General features: G+C 43.6%; 1 protein-coding gene across 1 annotated transcript in view; it reads left to right on the forward strand.

Moving 5' to 3' along the window:
- LOC130190775 (LHFPL tetraspan subfamily member 7 protein) overlaps window positions 1-19478 on the forward strand; it is a 112260-nt gene that overhangs the window by 28029 nt on the left and 64753 nt on the right. The window contains exon 2 of the mRNA XM_056410383.1: window positions 10509-10647. Coding sequence (XP_056266358.1) covers window positions 10509-10647 — 139 coding nt within the window. The remainder of the gene's footprint in view (window positions 1-10508; window positions 10648-19478) is intronic.

Consider the following 19478-nt stretch of genomic DNA (forward strand, 5'->3'; position numbering starts at 1 on the left):
TGACAGCAGAGGAAGATAAAAGAAGCAGGATAGAAATACCCCCCCGAGGAGTATGATGATGACTGTTATCTCACTCTTTAGTTGGGAGGATGAAGGTGAGGTGCAGCCATGTGAGTTATGCTGCTCTGATCTCTGCACTGTAGGAAAACAGTGTGTGTGTGTGTGTGTGTGTTTGGTGTTTGTGTGTGAGAGCACTGCCAGGTGGACACTTAATCACCAGCCACACAATTCTTGATTAACTCGTCGTCGTCATCGTCACCATCAGTGGATCGAGGAGAGACTTGCCTCTTAACTTTCCCCAGTGTTTCTTGGGATGTTCATCAATGCCGCTGCCGGGCCGCAGTGAGAAACAACACTTTGCGTGGATTGGAAACGGAGATATTTGTCTCAGAGCAATGCGCCTAAAATAGAAGCTTTTGTCTGCGGCCATAACATTCTCTCTATGAGTCATTGACTGCGCTGCTCCACCTATGGATTTGGTAAAGATGATTCTCCGTTGGGACGATATACCAGCATGCATCTGTTTCCTCTTCCTGCGCCGCAGCTCATGTGAAACTAGAGCTGTGCTTTATGCCTTTCTCCAGCAGTGCTGAGACCGGAGACTCACTGAAGTCCTCTGGCAGGTTGGCAGGTTCCCAGAGGCAGTTCACATTCATACAACTTCCAACCACAGACATAAATAAATCTTCTATTAAACTTATTTTTGGAAACGGAGAACACAATGGAACAGGGGTGAATTTAACGTGCCAAAAGCACCAGTAATTTCTCTCTGGAGTAATCTGTAATCTGTTGGAAACATATACACATTTTTAAAAACTTGTTTTCTCACCTTTGAACATCACGGATGAGCAGCTCATAACATGGAGTGTCCGAGCATGTCCCTCAAAATTATTCATTTGGGCAACCAGTTGTTGCATCTGTGTAGATAATTCTTCCTGAAGTGTCCGAGCATGTCCCTCGGACCACTTAATTATCATCATTGAAGAACGGTATTATCTTTAAAGAGCCTTCTGGGGGAAATTACAGTGTGTGGAAAAACTGCACAAACAATCTTGCTGTTAGAAAGATATTAAATTCCCCGATCTGCAGATAGCCCTGACGCCCCTTTAGTCTTCAGGTGGGGCAGCAGGTGGCAGTCAGTGCAGCTGTGGACAAACTGGAACCAGGACACCACATCAGCGTCATCATCATCATCATCATCATCATCATCATCATCATCAGTACCACCACCAGGTCTGGACTCCAGGGGGGGTTTATCTTGTTGCTGATCGGGGCAGACAGCCCTCAATTACAAATGTCTCTGTAGAGACGAAGCACCAATCATCACATAACATCTGTTAACAATAACAAATTATCCTTTCTTTATTTGACTGGTATTTTTGACTGGTATTTTTGACTGGTTTATTTGACTGGTTTATTTGGAATGTTTGTTGAGCCTCCCACTACACATGGCGGCTTCACTATCTCCCCAGACGCCCAAAACACAACCAGCACCAGGAATATAACTACTTCATTACTTTGGAGCTATTTAAATTAAAAACAACTTTAATTAGTACTACTAACCATGTGAGTGCAGACCAAGCATTGGATTTACAAAAGATCTTCTCCGCTGACCGCTTCTTACTAAGATGAACTCATGAACAGAAGGGGCAGGGTCGACCCTGGTACTGTGGATTTTATTTTCAAGATTCTGAGATATTAATAACAGTTTGTCACAGATTTCATACACAAATTGAATCGAGCCTTGAAGATTTGACATCAGTGCGTTCACTCACAGTGGGGTCACGCTACGTTTGGTTGGTGAAATACAAGTTGGAGTAAGAGCAGCAAAGAGGTCCATGCAGACCCTGGTGACTCTGAACCAACATCCTGCCCTGAACTGTGTCCAACTCAAACATCCTCGTGAAGCGCTTTATGAAGGTGTTTCCTGCACGGGCTCATATATGGCACTTCTCCCTGTTCATTCAACTCTCACTGTGTGTGTGTGTGTGTGTGTGTTTGTGTGTGTAAAAGCGTCATTCTGATTGTACGAGAGATTCCCACCGTGTTTTCATTTCTTATGACACCGAAGACTCGACACCACTTTAAAGCATTGCTTCTTAGACCGTTGCACTGTTTGTTCTGTACTGCACTGTTTTGTTTAGTTTGTTCTGTATTGTATTGTGTTGTAATGTATATTTTGTGTAAGCACTGAGAGACACTTTACCTAGTCAAATTCCTTGTTTGTGCAAACTTACTTGGCCAATAAAAACTGATTCTGATTTGCAGCAGGGAGCGTTCTGTGTGAACTCTTTCTAGCATTGCTGTGTTTCCTGACTCTTGCGGGCAGAGATATTGACATTGATAATATAAAGAAGCGGTGGAACCAAACATTATATATATATATATATACATATACTTATACTATATATATACATATATATACATATATATAAATACATACATATATATATTAGTGCTGTGAAAATGATTAAATTACAGGATTAATTAGTTAATTTTTTAAAACGCATTTAACACATGCGCAGAATGAGCTTCCAATCCGTCTGTTGTTGGTCGTCTCTCCAGCAGCATGTCATTCTGTCTCTAGTGTCGCGTTAACACGACTCCGAGCTCCGTCTCGCGCGCCGCAGAGCTCCGATGCCGGCGTGTGCGCGCACATTGGGACGAAAAAAAGTCACTTGCACCCCCCCCCCCCCTGCAAAACACCCTGACATATATCCACATGTGAGACACAATGGGGCCAAAAAAGTGAACAGCAGTGGGATTTCCCATTCAAAAACTGTGTTTTTCAGCTGATCTCATGTTCAAGTTAAGAAAGCATGTGTGAAGAGTGTCCTCCACAACGTCCTTTTTGTTTTTGGAATACATCTCTCTCTGAGATTCTCTTTAGCTCCTGAAGAACAAATTGCAGAGGCCGGCCTCAGGCAGAAAATGATATAGCTTGTTGTGTCTTCAAGTCATATCTCAAAGAATAATCGGAGCAGGTCGACAGCTCAGCTGTTCCAGGATGTTTTGGTCACTATATTTGCTAAAGGCACATCCACACAAACCACTCTGAAATCACAGAAACCCTTTATTCATTTGTCTTTCAACTTTGATTCCACATTCAGTTATTCATTGTTCTTCAACCAGCTGACATACGATGCTGACAGGAGAGTAATCAAGTGAGTGATTCTCAACAGTTTATATGCCTCTCCTTTATTCTGGTGTCAGCTGTCTGAAGGAAGCAGAAACCTCTGTGATTGTGTCTTTAAATGGTTTATTCATCACAGGTTGTTCTGCAAAACAACAGGCGGGTTGAAGCCGCACACATTGAAAATAATTTAAACGTTCTGCACATTTCCATGAAAAATCATAGATGAAATAATACTGCTCTCTTTAACGAATAACTCCCTCAGGGTGGTCTGTCCCTGGCAGCCCTCTCACAGTGTCTTCGTCCATCGTCTGCGTCTTAAGAGTCTCACTGTTATTTACAACGCAGGTAGACGTGTGTGGCTGTCGCGAGCAACACAAAACATTTATTTGCGGATCATCATTATCAGGACCACGTTTATGGAGCAATATGAAGAAAAGGCAACTGGTTTAATCTCAGACTTATTTTATCATGTTAAACAGTCCAATCTAGATGAATGAAACTTTATGAATCATTTCCGAAATACTAAATAGTGACATGCAAAAAAACCAGTCCGCCTTCTTAGCTGCATTTCCATTTAGTTATTGCAGTATGGTGTCATTTAACTGTAGATGGTTATTGTATGGATCATTGTGATGAGGAATAAAATCCGATGAGATCAAAGTCCATAAACTAATTTACAACAAACAAACAGCACTCGTTCAGCCAGGAGACCGCTGTTCCTCCCCCATGTGAAACGAGATGTCGATGTTGATTTATTTGTCCCATTACTTGCATGCATAAGCGACGGCACTTTCATAGTAATTTTAACCCAGCGACGATCTATTCTGAAAACTAACTAAATAGTTGTGTTCTCTAAACCTAACTAAGTAGTTCCCTGTTTCTTTTAAGAAAACTGTAAGCTTGAATTGAACAGAAATTGATATACGTGTTGATATGTTTTGTAGGAAAACGCAGGAAAAATGAGGAGTAACTTTTCGTAAGCTATCATATAGACCGTTGTATGAGGATACCTTTGATGGAATGTATGATATTTTATGTATTATCAGGCAAACTTGGTCGTGAACTTATCTAAAGTGCAGGACGCACTGCGATCTGCACATGGCTCGTGACAGTAGAGCCGTCTCTTTGGTTGTTTAGCCGTCAGGCATCACAGTTTACCAAACACTGAAACTATTCCAGCTTTCACACATGGACCAACAAGTGTTTTTTCCCTTGTGTCTGATAATACATCTAAGTATCATAGCCTACTCAGTCTGGGACTTTATCGAATGTGTCACAGCCTTTTACCCGTACACTTCACAGCAACAGAATCTCCCCCCTGAACGTACATGTGTTTGTCTGCTAACACTAAGCTAACGCTTCATGTGCGTCCCCGTGTGTGTGTGTGAGAGGGAACGGCGAGCACTTCTATGTCCTCCTAAGTGCTCCTGAATGTCACATCCTATCTGCAGCCTGTCCCCGAGGCACAAATGGACACTCCATCCACTTGTCAGGTGATTAATCTCCGCTCCACTCTCTCTCCCTCATCTCCTCTCGATCTCGTATTCACTCTGTACACACCGATTCGTCATCCATTCAGCCATTCACAGGGACGCCACACGCACACACACACACACGCACACACACACACACACTCACACATGCACAGACACGCACTCCCTCCGCCAGTCTCCGCCCAGTGAATATCAATGAGGAAGACGGATGTATTATTCAGCGCATTCATTTTAGAAGTGGAGGGAGCTGCTTTTTACATTTTTTTCATTCGTGCTCTGGCAGGATTATCAGGATTCCTCTGAAGGAATATGACTTCACCGGACGAACGAGGAGAGAGAAAGTACAGGGGAACAGAAACAGTGTACAGGCGGTGGATGGAGCAGCCATTCGATCAAGGCCTGAAAAGGAAAAGTGCGTTTAATGAGACATGTCCTGCCATCTCCGGCTTGTAAACCTCAATTGAGGAGACAATGAAATTTCATTGGCCTGTACTTTGTAATCCCCGACTTCTTTAATATAATTTGAAATCAAAGAGTCCTTTTCAGACTGTCCTTTTATTACTGGCGGTTATTGGTCTCCAACAGGCTTAGGATGTGGGCAATTTACTGTGGGAAACCAATAAAGTTTCTTTACGATGGAGCCAGGTAACATGCGTGTGGCAGCTGTCTCCAATCTGGCCTCGGCTGCTGGCTGGTTGGTAATCAGTCAGCAGCCGATGCTGCTCGTATAAAAGGGCAGCAGAGCTGGAGGTAGAGAGGAGAGTGAGCAGCGGCGCAGTGTTGCGGTCTGCTCTGTGTGTGCTGGTAGAATGAAAGATGTTGTCAAACGGAACCTCTTTGGTCATGGATGATCCTTGGAGCTTTTGGGGGAAACCCACGGGTAGCGGCGTGAGAGTTGCTACAATGCGCATCTCGGCAGAGAAACACCAAATCCATTGACGTATGTGAACTCGACGCATCCCATTCAATCTCTTTCTATAAAGAGCAGGAGATCTGGCCAAAGGTTTCAAGATGGATTATAATTTGGATCTGAGTTTGCATAACCACGATTTAACTTCAATTTAACGCTAAATGAGGACTGTCCATTGCATGGCAGCAGGCCTGTGAAACTCCAATCCAACAGTCAACTATGAATTATCACGAGTCATGAGTTTAAAACATGTTTTATGGTACTGTTAAGATATAGATGTTGTCCAATATGGACACCAGCCTTCTTGTACACAGCGTTGATGTGGCCTTCCAGTTCAGTTCAGTCGATGATGGGGCCCAGACCCAGTACTCCTCACCACCACCACGTCCACTCCCAGGACACTCAGAGGTGTAGGTCCTTCCTCTTCCTCCCCCACCATCTCCTCTGGTCTTGGCCCGTTCCAGCGGCCGTGGTTCTCATGTTACTTTACAAAGTCACCCACCACCTGCCACTACTCTCCTCCCATCCCATCCCTCCACACCCGACCATATCATCAGTACTTGCCAGTGGCTCAGAGAGTGTAACATGAGGGTACCCTCAATCGACCGGAGCAAATCGGACCGCTTTAGGTCACGCTACGTCTTTCTGTTTTTCAGGATTGGGTGTATCTCCACCATCAATCCTGACTTTAATCTGCATTGTAACACTTGCATGCTCCATGCCGGTTACTATTATTGCGAGATTAATTGCCGCTTATTGGTCAAATCCATCAGGGATTATTGCGATTTATTATGGACGTGATGTCCAAATCAAGTTGTTAGACAAAGGGATTGAGACAAATCTGCCTTCTTTCTGCTGCCAAATTAAAATGTTTATTTTCTCTCCTCCACAATTTTCCACTATTTCTCCCCCATTTCTCTTTCTCGGCTCCAGCTGTTGTGGTGGCTCTACCAGTTATTACTAAGCAATTACAATCTATTTCGTGCAGCTAATTTTCTCCTAAATTAACTTGTGCTCAGAGCCAGCACTGTCTTGAAAAAGGGCCTTCTAAATCTTTCTGTTCTGCCTGTAAGTAAACATGGGAATGATTCTGAGTTAGTTTCATCAGGGAGCTGATTAATTGATTAATTGGTTGTTTTCTGTAAAAACAGATGTGTAGCGCTGTGATAGCCTTTGTTAGTCCCTTGGGCTGTTTTTAAATGACACACAGAAAATGTGTATGAATATATTAGTGCTTGCAGATAATTGAGTGACTGTAAAATGGACAGAATACATAAAAATCAGCACAGATATGGAAATCTTTACATTTACATTCATTTACAGCCATTTACAGTATTGTAATTTTAATGTCCCTCCCAAATGCTCTGGCATCTATATGCTAATCATCAGTCAGAATTAATTTAGCTGACTACGACATCATAACGTGTTTTTTATCCTTTTTCACGAGTGAGCCTTATGTACCTGGGCATGGCTCCCCTCCCCGAGACATGATGCACCCTTAATGTGTCGTGGTGAATTGGAAACAGCAGGTTGGGAGGTATGCTGCCCACTGAGAGCCCACAAGGCACGCTGAGATCAAGCAACGGAGAGAAAGGAGACATTCCTCTGCATACATGAATATCATTCCAGAGAGAGAGAGGAACAAAGACCCACCGAGTTAATGACTTTTCTGCATTTTCAAGTGAGCCGCTACGTCTCCTCTGCCCTCTTGTAGCCGGCGAGTTCAAACGAAGAAAAACAAGTAGCTCTGGCAGGAGAAGCTGAGATAAGAGCTCTTATTGGCAACACGGTTTCGTCTTTACCCTGTCTTGGTAAATTAAAACGTCACTGACACAGCATGGACCAAATTACTATTTATGTGGGGGGTCGCTCATGCTCAACCCACAATAATTAACAGCCAAATCTGCAGTTCTTCTCAGATTTAAGGAGCTAGATAGCTTCTTTTAGCTCAATGTTTATGGCCCGGAATTTGACTATCGGTTCACTCCCAGTGCTCCCACAGCGTCATTTTGGACGCAGAAGACACCTGTCAGTGAAAAAGAGCACCAAAAAGCCAGCGCACACTAAACATCCCCATGCGCCAGCAGTTCGACAAGTTAGCAAGTAGCTAGTGAACGTATAGCTATAGCCTAAAGCCAGCAGCTAAAGATACAGATATGTCAGAAGTGAAATATACAGTGAATACTGGACGTATATTCGTCAACTGTTTGCTAACCATAGATTGTATATAAGAGTTGGACGTAATCACTGTGATGTCACTCTTGGTTTTGAAGCCTAGAGTTCAGCATTTTCTCGCCATCTTGGTTACTTGCCACCCCAAGTGATACGAGGGGGAGGAGCTAAGTACAACCAAATACTGAATAAGACCAACAAAGTTACAAATAACTGTCAAGAACTGAAAGCACACTGTAGAAGGGTTCAAAGCTGTAAGACAAAAACACAGACGAGTACCAGACTGCAGATCGCAGTGGATGTGACCTGTCAATCACAAGGCAGCCACACCCTAAAGCACAGCATGCTTTATGGTCTTGTGTACTCTAAATGGGACCATAGCTTACTCAATGAACATCCTGCCGTATTAAAGACTTGAAACTAGCGATTGAGACCGAAAAATCATGTTTACAATGTTTATTGATTAACCAATCAAGAGAGAAGTAGAGTCACTTCTTTTTGCAACAAGAGGAGTCGCCCCCTGATGGCCGTGAGAACAAATGCAAGTTGAAAACACTTCTGCATTGGACCCGGGTCCTTCCAACTGCACATGTCGGTGGTTTTGACCATCCCCGTGCTGCATTGCATTTATTTCATAACTTTAGTTCGAGAAATTTCTATCACTGCTTTGTTCATGATATGGATATACACTACCGTTCAAAAGTTTGGGGTCACTTAGAAATGTCTTTATTTTTCAAAGTAAAGCACTGTTTTTTCAATAGAGATAACATTAATCAAAAATACACACTATACATTGTTAATGTGGTAAATGACTATTCTAGGTGGAAACGTCTGGTTTCTAATGAAATATCTCCATAGGTGTATAGAGGCCCATTTCCATCAACTATCACTCCAGTGTTCTAATGGTACATTGTGTTTGCTAATCGCCTTAGAAGACTAATGGATGATTAGAAAACCCTTGTGCAATTACATTACATGTCATTTAGCAGACGCTTTTATCCAAAGCGACTTACAATAAGTAATTATTAATATATTATTAAAGAAAACAATTATGTTAGCACAGCTGAAAACAGTTATGCTGGTGATATAAGCTATACAACTGGCCTTCCTTTGAGCTTGAAGTTTGAAGAACAAAATTAATACTTCAAATATTAATCATTATTTCTAACCTTGTCAATGTCTTGACTATATTTTCTATTCAATTTTCAATTCATTTGATAAATAAAAGTGAGTTTTCATGGAAGACACAAAATTGTCTGGATGACCCCAAACTTTTGAACGGTAGTGTATATATATATATAGAGAGAGATGTCTTCCCTTATGACTGTTGAATGGTGGTATTAAGCGATTCCATTTATCTTAGTGTCTGACACAAATGCTGTCTGAGAATGTTTTTGATGACTAGGACATTTTTGTGTTGCTGCAGGAAATATTTTAATGAAGGCTGTGTTGTCCATCTTTTGTCCAGCGAAGGAAAAGAACAGTAAACCACATTAAAATGTTCCTGCAAGATACCACAGACATCACACAAATATTGAATGTGAGGTTTCTCTTGCACCACACTGTGTTTATTGATACTTAATAACTCACATCAACATCAACTTTATTACATGTATCAAGTCCACCTCAAGACCTACGTGTAAGGATGTGAATACAGTTGTCCAACTGCGTAAAGCTGAGGCTGATAAGATAAGATAAGATAAGATAATCCTTTATTAGTCCCACAGTGGGGACATTTCAGGATCACAGCAGCATGGTGCACATCAGAGCATTAATAGAGGATAAAAAAAAAACACAAAACACAATAACAATACTAAATACTAATACTTAAATACATGTGATGTTGATACAATGTGATGGCAATGCTATTAGTTTAGCAGGTACGCGGTCATAAACAAAGTATAATTACATTGAGAACTGGATCACCAAAGTAAGTCGGGTTCCTCTGAGCAGCGAGAGAAGATCACTGTGCTGAATTGTGATGCCGTTTGGATCATATACATTAAATCAAATTACACTTCAAATATTTTTCAAAATGATGTAAAATAAAAACCGTCTCCTGAAGGAGTTTGTTCTTTTTCCGCTTTCCCGCCGCTCGATGGCGACGCTCAAGGTGCCCTTGAGCTTGGCACTTTGCTCCCAGCAGTTCCCGAGGAGCTGATCTGTAACCCTGATTTGAACGAGTGGAGCGAGAGGCCTTGTTTACGTACGCGGTGCAATACCAGAGAAGAAAACAGTCATGTTCAACAAACCTGCACGGGTAAAGGTCAAAAGAACAATCATCATCATTTCCACCGACATCTTGGCGCTTTAATATTTTCCTGCTCCCCTCTCTGCCTTCCTGCCAAACACCCGGAACAAGCTAATTAAATCTTCTGTCAGGCGTGGAAATCACTCTGCTTTCATCCTTCCTCCATTCACGTCCGTCGCGTCAGGGACGTGCATAACGACACGTGTTTTGGGGGGCTGTAATTCCCTCGTGCATGTTCGACATGTCTCTCCGATCGGCCCCCGTCTGCATTCTAATCACTAATGCGCCGCTGTAGTTTTCTTCCGACTGCATTAGCCGCCTGCGCTTGTCCAAGACGGGTGTGCTTTTTGATGTTCGGAGAGTCAGTTTGAGACGTCATGCAGATCAACCACGAAGCTTCAGACGTGAACCTGTTCATTTGTCCTCGCGACCGTCTGCAGAAGGAGAACGTAATCCGTGTCGTGTGCAACCAGCCGAGTGCCGGCAGTCGACGGTCTGTAAATGAACTGAACTGAAAGGAAACTGTTCTGTGTTTGTGTTCCTCAGACCAGCGCGGTGCTCTGTTCAGGAGGCTGCGCCCTGCTGGCCGTCAGCTCCCTGTTGGCCATCATCACCATCTTCCTGCCCAGCGGAGGATGTGAGAGGAGGATCTGCACCCTGGCTGGATACATGCAGATCGCTTCAGGTCGGTGCCGATGTGAATGTGCACACAGACAAACAGCAGAAGTCGTCCACCTCTGCAACACACGCTGATATATAAGAAAAGATCAAAAAAGGAGCGGACTTTGTTGCTCTCCAGCCAACAAAGAAACGAAACAACTCGAGGACAGCTGCTGCTAGGCAACCAGTGTCTACATAGCACTCGTACGGTGAACCAGCGAAGGGAGGGCCGAGGAGAGATTTAGAGCCTGCTGTTAAAAAGACAATTACGCCTCCTTAACACAGGTCATTGGTTCAGGGTCGCGTGTGACTTATCAGGCCACCGCTCTCACTCAAACAGAAGCAGTTGTCTTGTTAGCTGCTTCAAAAGCCCTCAACAGAGCGCCGCTTGATCCGCCGCGCAGCACTGGCCTTCACGCGCTTGCTTTGTGGAGCGCAGACATTTAAAAACAGCACGTTGGCACAGACAGTTATTTATTTCTGTTGTTATGTGAGAGCATAAGCCTGCAGTTCGCTTTAACTTAAAGCGACATATGTTGTTACACGTGTCGAAGCTCTTCAAGCACTTCCTCGGGCCCCGAATTTTTATTTCAGCAGCAGTATACGTAGCCTCGATCCTTGAAAATATCGAGCAGCTTATTTAAATCGCTGCATGCGGCAGTTAACGATGCATGATTAGAGGCTGAATTCATTGGGCAGGTTAAATCTTTACAAACAGAACTAGGACTTTCCACAGTGCACGGTTAATGGTGTGTTAAAAGGGGCGCTCATTGCTCGCGGCCAAAACTCAAATACTTCTCCGTCGGACCCCAGAATCAGATCGCCGTTGCCTAGGGAGGACGAGAAGGAGTCTGCGGCGAAGCGGGAGGCCTCCCGGGAATGTGTGTCGCGTGTCTTCATAGCGACAGACTTTCGCAGAACAACAATGCGAAGCGAGGAGCCGGGCCTTTGTTCCATTTCCAGGTCGACTCTTGTCTAGATAGATTTCACAGAGAGCCCACGAAGCCCAGAGGAGGGCAGATCAGACGTGTGTTTGTTTTCCCAGCGCTGCAAGTGTGTGTGTGTGTGTGTGTTTGCCGAGTGCTCCCCAAGAAGGCAGGTAAACTGAAGCAGGTAGATAAAGAACAATGGTTTTCTCTGTGGTGTGTGCATCTTATCAGTGTTGCATATGAAAGTGTGTGTTTTTCTCGCAGTGTGAGAAATAAGCTGCTGACGAGACGCTTGTCAACTTTCCCTCTGTAGATGGAAGCCTCTCTTGATCCACATGTTTACTGCAGTACTGCTGACGGCCAATGCAGATGTCAGTGTGTGTGTGTGTGGTTTGTTACTCTACTTAGGATGGCTGGAAGTCATGATATGGACACAAATCTAAAGCGATTTCCTCAAAGTGAGGACATATTGCTGATCGTGACTTCTTCCAGGATATGTTGTTGTGTGAAGATGAGGGTAAAGATTGGAGTTGAAGTCACTTTGAAGCTTATTGAAGATTCTTGCTTTCTTTTGCACAACATCAAAAGTGTGAACCAAAGAGATCTCCGATAGGAAGGGAGCGGCGGGTCTGTTTGATGGACAGAGAACTTGGACTGGAAAATGTAAGCTGGCAGGATTGAAGAAAAGGACAATATTTCATATATATATATATTTGCACATTGTGTCATGTGACTTATATGATCATATAAATTATTGGGATTTGGTGAAAATATATAAATATGTGTCTTATATTATTAGAGCTACACAGTCAGAACTAACAACTTTATCATGTTGCAGTTAAACAATATGCCACAAAAGAATATTACATAACAAATGTCCTCTAAACAGCACTCCTCCGTCACTTGCTGTTTCCATTTCTAACAGCATCTGCTCTGTTACTGCTGCAACCACACAGCTACACACACAGGAGGCTCAACCCGGGAACGTGTGTCTGTCCTTAAGAGGCGTGCATACATAACCGAGGTCCGGTTTGATCGAGGAAAACTCTTTTTGTGTTTTCCTGGGGAAAAACCGCCCCGGCTCTTTCTTTTCTCGGCCTCGCGGGTTCCCGTGGGTGAAGTCCAGAATTAGATGTGAACTTGCTAACACTCCAGCGGTTCAGCTGCTGCGCAACGGCGAGCACCGCCATCAATGTTTTATGTTCGGAGAGAGAGAAAGAGAGGGAGGCAGAACATTTCTGTGTGCTGAGGCGGGGAGCTTCTCCTCCTGTTATGAATATTTCATCGGTCTGTTCTTTTTATTGGTCAGGATCCATTGGATGGGATGGCTCTTTGGTTGATCAATGTGTGTGTGTGTGTGTGTGTGTGTGTGGAGAGGGTGAACAGACAGATGTTCACATATGAATTCACACACTTTACTTACAATTTGACTTGGTGGCTGGTGTGTACATTAGACAGACAAAACAACAACAATCAACAGTCAACATAGTGCAATAATTTAAACATTACATTTACAATGATATAAGATCAAATAAAGTGCACACACAGATAGCAGTGCTATAGACAGGGTACTGTAAGTGTGTGTTAAAGTGTAGTGAGTGTTAAAGTGATATGTGAAATTATGTTAAATATTAAGTATAAAGATGTGTGTTGGGGAGTGACCGGAAGGAAAAGTCCTGGGGGAGTCAGTCAGTGGGGGAACGGGCTCTGTTCATGATGGGAAGAAGCTGTGATGTGATGTGCTTCCATAAAAAAAAAACAAGACTTTATAAATTGCGTCGATTGCCTGTTGTTTTCTCTTTTTTTGTCGATATGAGTGGGTTGTATTTCAGTTTTAAAAAGAGCATGTTTTCCTCTGAAAATGGCTCCTTGGGTGTTACCTGGGTTGAGGACTTGAAAGAGATACGCCTTAAGCGGTGTGTTTCTGCTCTTAAAAGAAATATGAACCTGAGTGTATTTTCTCTCCCCTACCTGTGCAGGCGGAGATCTTTGTTCTGCTTGTGGTTGTTCATTCTTACATGGAGAGAAAACAGGAGGGAAACCACAAGTGACATCTGGCTTTACTTCCAGTGCTGAACTTGTCAGCGCTCTCTGGTGAAAGGCTTTACCAAACAAACAGCATGTAAAATCAAATTGTTCAGGGGCGGTTACGAGGGATCCTGTAATTTATGACGTATTTCACGTGCGGTGTAGCGTCAAAATGTTTCCAAAATATTCTATAATCCCGTTGAAGTCCCTTTAGCTCAAGGCATCACACTCGTCAAGTGATCAGCAATTTCCAAAGTGAATTGATTATTTTTAAGTGGTTACCTCGTTATATACAGGTAAGAAGTAAGAAAACAAGTCTAACTTTTTTGGGTAAATGTAGTTTTACCTTGGTGATGTACAATGCTTGGTTTCTTATTTGCCTTTTGAATAAAGCCTGAGGGTTTGATGTAGACTTCAGCATTTAGTTTTCCTCACATCATTTGTGAAAGTTATCACTGGTTTTCATATGTGAAAACTTGTTTTGCCTGCGATCCTTTAAAACAAAGCAAACTTATCAAAGTATTTAGCTGTGCACACTTTAAGAAAACTGTGATTTTTTCAATATTTTCCGATTCTAAAAATAATGATTGTTTGGTTGCTCCAACACTTTTGGTCCAGACTGAAATGTCTCAACAGTTATTGGATAGATTGATTGAAACTTGGTACAGACATTCATGTCTCAATCAGAATGCAAATGTCAGCATGCTCACATTTAATTGGGATTGATATAAGGTGGGGAACATGGTCAACATTATGCCTGCTTGACATCAGCATTTCAGCATATTCGCTGTGAGCACGCTGACTGAATTATTTAGCTCAAAGCACATCTGTGTGCGCAGCCTCACAGAGCTGCTGTGCTGCAGAACCTCAGTCTTGTTAGAGGCTAAATATAGAAAACTATTCAGTAAATTTGTTTTTTCAAAAATAGAATTGTCCCAAAAAACAAAATTTTAAGTGGTACAAATATTATTTCCCCTTTTCTTAATAGCTTAGTCATGAACTTTGACCCCTCAGATTTTGTTTTGCATCCCTTGCGGGAACCCAACCCCCGTGTTGGCAGGTTAAATTGCTCATGGGAACATGGGAAGCCAGCCTGTTGTTGTACCATATCAGCTCCATTATTCCTCTGACGCCCTCTGATTCATCCCCAGGACGGTCTTTAAATCTAATCTGACCCTGTTGCCGCTCTCGGCACTGACGGAACGCATTTTCTCGTCTCCGCAGAATGAATGTGGGGGAATATCGTCACTCGTTCAACGAACCAACTTTAGGCCAACAAAAAAGCTTTTTCAAATTTACAGCTCAACTCCATTCAACCCGAGCTGAACCCTTTGGAGCATCGCACCGTTACACCCGCTCTGGAGCTGTGCCCCCTCATCTGCATCTCCAGCGAAAGGAGCCTGGATGCTGGGGAGCGCAAAAGGCAGTGTGGAATTCCCGTTTGTTTCCGTCACACACACATCCCCCCCCCCCCCACACACACAAACACACACAAACACACACTTACACTTGCATCAGTTGCATTGTGCTGATGCCGAAGAAGCTCGGCCTGCTGTGTCAGCGTTCCCCCGGGCAAAGCTGCTCCGCAGATGTCCTCGGAAAAGCACGCCGATGAAAATAGGAAGTTGTTTTGATCAAAGCAACTTCTGTGTTACTTCAGTGCCGCAGCCGCCGCCGCCAGAGCCCGTAAGGCACCCGCGCCAGCTGTCAATCACCTCCCCGACACCGATGAATACATCTTCCATATCAGGCTGCATTAGAGCGGCAGACTCTATTAGCGGAGTGTTGTTTTTCACCGTTCCTGTCGCTTCCTAAGCGTTCCTCCCACAGGAAGTCTTAGTGAGAGCACGGACCCCACTGACACACTGTTTGAATACTTCGGCCATCTTTCAACTCCTCCCCAGCTGCCTCCGGGCACAAGATGGAGTCGCTCCTGTCCAGCTTCCCACAGCTCTCTCTCTCTGTGTGTGATGGGACTAACTTCACGTCAGGATCCCTCGCCAGTGGATTTTTTGGGGGGTCTTTTCTGGTCTGAAGCTTTCTGCTCCGCCCTCCAGGCTGCTTCCCTCTCATTTAATATGCTGTGTGTGCGTATTGTAAATCCACTCTCATTTATCCGGCCTGTAACTCACTCCTCCATCCAATTCTTTCTTTCTTCCTGTTCTCTCAACTCCCCCAGTACTATCCCCATATAAGCACGTCTTCACCATAAGCACAACCCCCCCAAACCTCGTTTGGGCATTTTTCTCTTCGATCCTTGCTGTTTTTAATTCCGTTTCATCATGAGTCGGCTCGGCCCTGGGGGGAACTTGTTCTCACCGTTCTCGTAAAGGAATGAGAGAGAGGTCCTGGTGTTGGCGCTGACAGGACGTGACCCAGTTCAGAGGCAGCGCGATGCTGACACTGTGACCTCTTCACCTGTGACTCACAGCCCGCCGACTCTAGACACTAATCAGAGATGTGCGTCATGTCAGTCACAGTGTTTGTGCGTTTGTCACGATTTGTATGATCAGAGTGCCATTTTGCTCTCGCTGTTGACAGCGATGTGATTGGTCACATCTCACTCCCTGCACACACACACACACACACACACACACACACGTATACACACTCGTTGGGTTTGTGCTCTAGCTTAATAAATCCCATTAATTAAACAGCGCAGCACCAGATTTACATAGGAAGCATGAATATTTACTGGAGGAGCACTACACGGCCCCTTCGTGTGCAAACTTGCCAAAGTGTTCACAAACATGCAACGCGTTTGCTTCACTCATTAATAATTTCCCCTGCTGTATTACAGCATTTCTCCTCATTGCAAATGGATAAACCGGGCCTATTGTCTGCATATGAATCAGAGCCTGCGTTTGTTTGTGTGTGTATTTGTGTATGCTGAGCTCATTGGTCACATCTGATGTCTGCTGTAATTATGAATGCGGCTGCACTTGGCAAACCCCCCCCCCCCCACCCCACACACACACAAACAGTAATTGGTCCACCAGTCAATTAGAGTCAGACTGTAATTAAGACTGAACTTTTATCCTGTCCAATTCAGCTATTATATTTTCATTTTCTGGAGAGCTCTGTTATAGATCAGCTGTTTTATCTCTGATGCTGCGTTTTGAAAGGGAGCATTTGCTTTGACAATTTCCTGCTCATCAAATGTGTCGAGGCGAGAATACCAGTATGTTTAAAGGGCCAGTGTCTCTGATGTGAATGCTTGTTACAATATGAATCAACTTTCCTGAATGGAAACACTTTGAGTATCTCTGCTACTTCACACACACACACACACTTACACACACACACATAACGAAACTACCCAAGCATGTGGTTACGCCTCCCTGAGTTGTGTCTCGGTAGCAGGCAACAAATGAAAAGCTAACAGAGGAGAGGAGGAAGATGAACGTTATCATGTTCTGGTGGACCGACTCGGTCCTCTCACTTCTGTCAGATGGAGAAAAAACATCTCAGGGTCCAAAAAACCCACAAAACGTACTCGACTGTTTCTTATTCCTCCCCTGTCCCCTTTCTATCGCAGCTCCTCCGTCATCCTGCAATGAAAGCCTGCCTGGCAAACACACACACACACACACACACACACACACACACACACACACACACACAGACACACACACGCTCAAAGAAAGAGTGGCTATGCATATTACATGAGTTCTCCACCTCCAAAGGCCTCTTTGCTTTTTTCCTTATTTTTTCTTACTATTTTGCAACTCACAGTGGAGATGATGAGGTTGAAGCCAGATCCTGCACTCAAGGGCTGTTTTTCTTTCTCTACTGCAGAAGCCAATAGCTGCTGTGTTATGGGAAACCTGTGAGCTTAAAACATCAACATGCAATTCAGAAATATCTCTATGTCATGATTGTAAACAGTTGAGACCGGGAAATTAAGGATAATCTATATCATTGTGTTTCCTTTAATCGCTCCTTGAGTTTGAACTGGGAGCTGGAGACCAGACAACGCACCTGCCAACACTCAGGTGTGTGCGCTGGATGACCCGCTTTTTACTGCTATGGTCGCTGGTTACAGTCACGATAGCAGACTGGCTTAGTTTTAGTCCAAGTAAGTGTGCGTGTGTGTGTGCGTGTGTGTATGCATGTGTGTGTGCATGTGTGACTCAGAAATTCCCACTACTGTCTGTTTGATGTGAACAACAGCCAGGATGACTCACTGTTGTGTCTGTGTCTGTTGGAATGCAGCTGCTTGATTCCTCCACACTGGGCCTTCAACTGTAGACACACACACACACACACACATACACACGCACACACATTTGGCTGTATGTGTGTGTGTGCACGTTTACATGCTCTCCTTTCAGTCTCATTTCTCTTATGTATCCTCCTGCCTCTCATCCAGTGATTGATCCTCTGCTCAGAGGCTTCTCTTGAGTATGCAGTGATGAGTTAGAGCTCGCGCCGCGTTGTCGTGTTTTTGTTTGTGCCATCTGTGTTGTCGGGAATTAGTTCTTGTAGGCAATCTGAAGGGCCAAGAGTGCCGGTCCCCGTGACACACACGCACCATGATTGATTAGCCAATGCCGCTCTATTGCTGTTGCTTCGCTCGTGTTTATGACGCTCTCATTTGCATGGGGAAAATGAATATGTTAGCTCTGCTAAGTGAATTAAAAATGCTGCATCTGAGTGGGTGTGTACATGTGTGTGAGATGACCGGCCTGCTGTGACATCCTTGTACTTTTAAAGAACTCAGGGAGTTCAGCTCAAAGTCCAGCCTGTTTCGCAACATTGACATTCACAGCCGTACAGAAGCTTCGTCATGAAACGTGAAAGGTTCCAGCAGAATTCGCCCTTTGATCACCTGAGCAGTGAAGCTACGAGAAAAACAAAGTCAAAACGTCTCCTCAATATAAATGACATTTGGGAAATATGCGTTTTCGCTTCCTTGCCGAGGGTTTGCAGAGAATATTGATACCGCTCTCATATCTGCATCCAGCAGCAGGCCAGGCTAGTTTTGCATAAAGATGAACATAAATCTGTCACGAAATAAAATATATGCATTTCCAAAAAATGTAGGACTATTGCTTTAAATATATGGTAATATGTTGAGTGAGAGGAAAGGTAGAATCCCCCACAAAAATCTGCAGCTGAAGTGAAAGAAATCACAAGTTAAATGCAACGATTTCTGGTAGTTCTGCATAAGATGCTACGACAAAATAAATGGACCCAATGAACCGTTGTTCAGAATTTTTTTGTGTGCTTTCAAGTATCTGCAACAATGGCAGAGAGAGAGAGAGATAGAGAGAGAGAGAGAGAGAGAGAATCTTCTCCCACAAGGACATTACATTACATGTCATTTAGCAGACGCTTTTATCCAAAGCGACTTACAATAAGTGCATTTCAACCTAGAGTACAAACTAAGAACAACAGGAAACAGGGAAACACATCAACTCATAGTCGAACTACAAAACCAAAGTAAGTAATAAGTGCTATGCCACTGCCACTAAAATCTGTTTTTTTTTAATATAGAGATAAAAAGGTGTGTTTTCAGTCTCCGACGGACATCAGTAGCGGCACGCCGGCTGGGGCCGGACTTTATATTCAGAGTCAGCTGGATGAGAGCGTGATGTTGGAACAATTCAATTCAATTTTCAATTCAGTTTATTTTATATAGCCCAATACCACAAATTCCGAATTTGCCTTAGAGGGCTTTACAATCTGTACACATTCAACATCTGATCAGGAAAAACTCCCAAGGAAGAGAAAAAAACCTTTTACGGGGAAAAAAGTGAAGAAACCTTCAGGAGAGGAGGATCCCTCTCCAGGATGAACAGAACAATAGATGTCATGTGACCAGAATGAATCGTTATAGAGTTACACACATCAATGAAAACAGTGAAAACTTCATTGTCCTGTCATTCAGGAAGTT

This window comes from Pseudoliparis swirei, chromosome 3, assembly GCF_029220125.1.
Source record: "Pseudoliparis swirei isolate HS2019 ecotype Mariana Trench chromosome 3, NWPU_hadal_v1, whole genome shotgun sequence".
Taxonomy (NCBI): domain Eukaryota; kingdom Metazoa; phylum Chordata; class Actinopteri; order Perciformes; family Liparidae; genus Pseudoliparis; species Pseudoliparis swirei.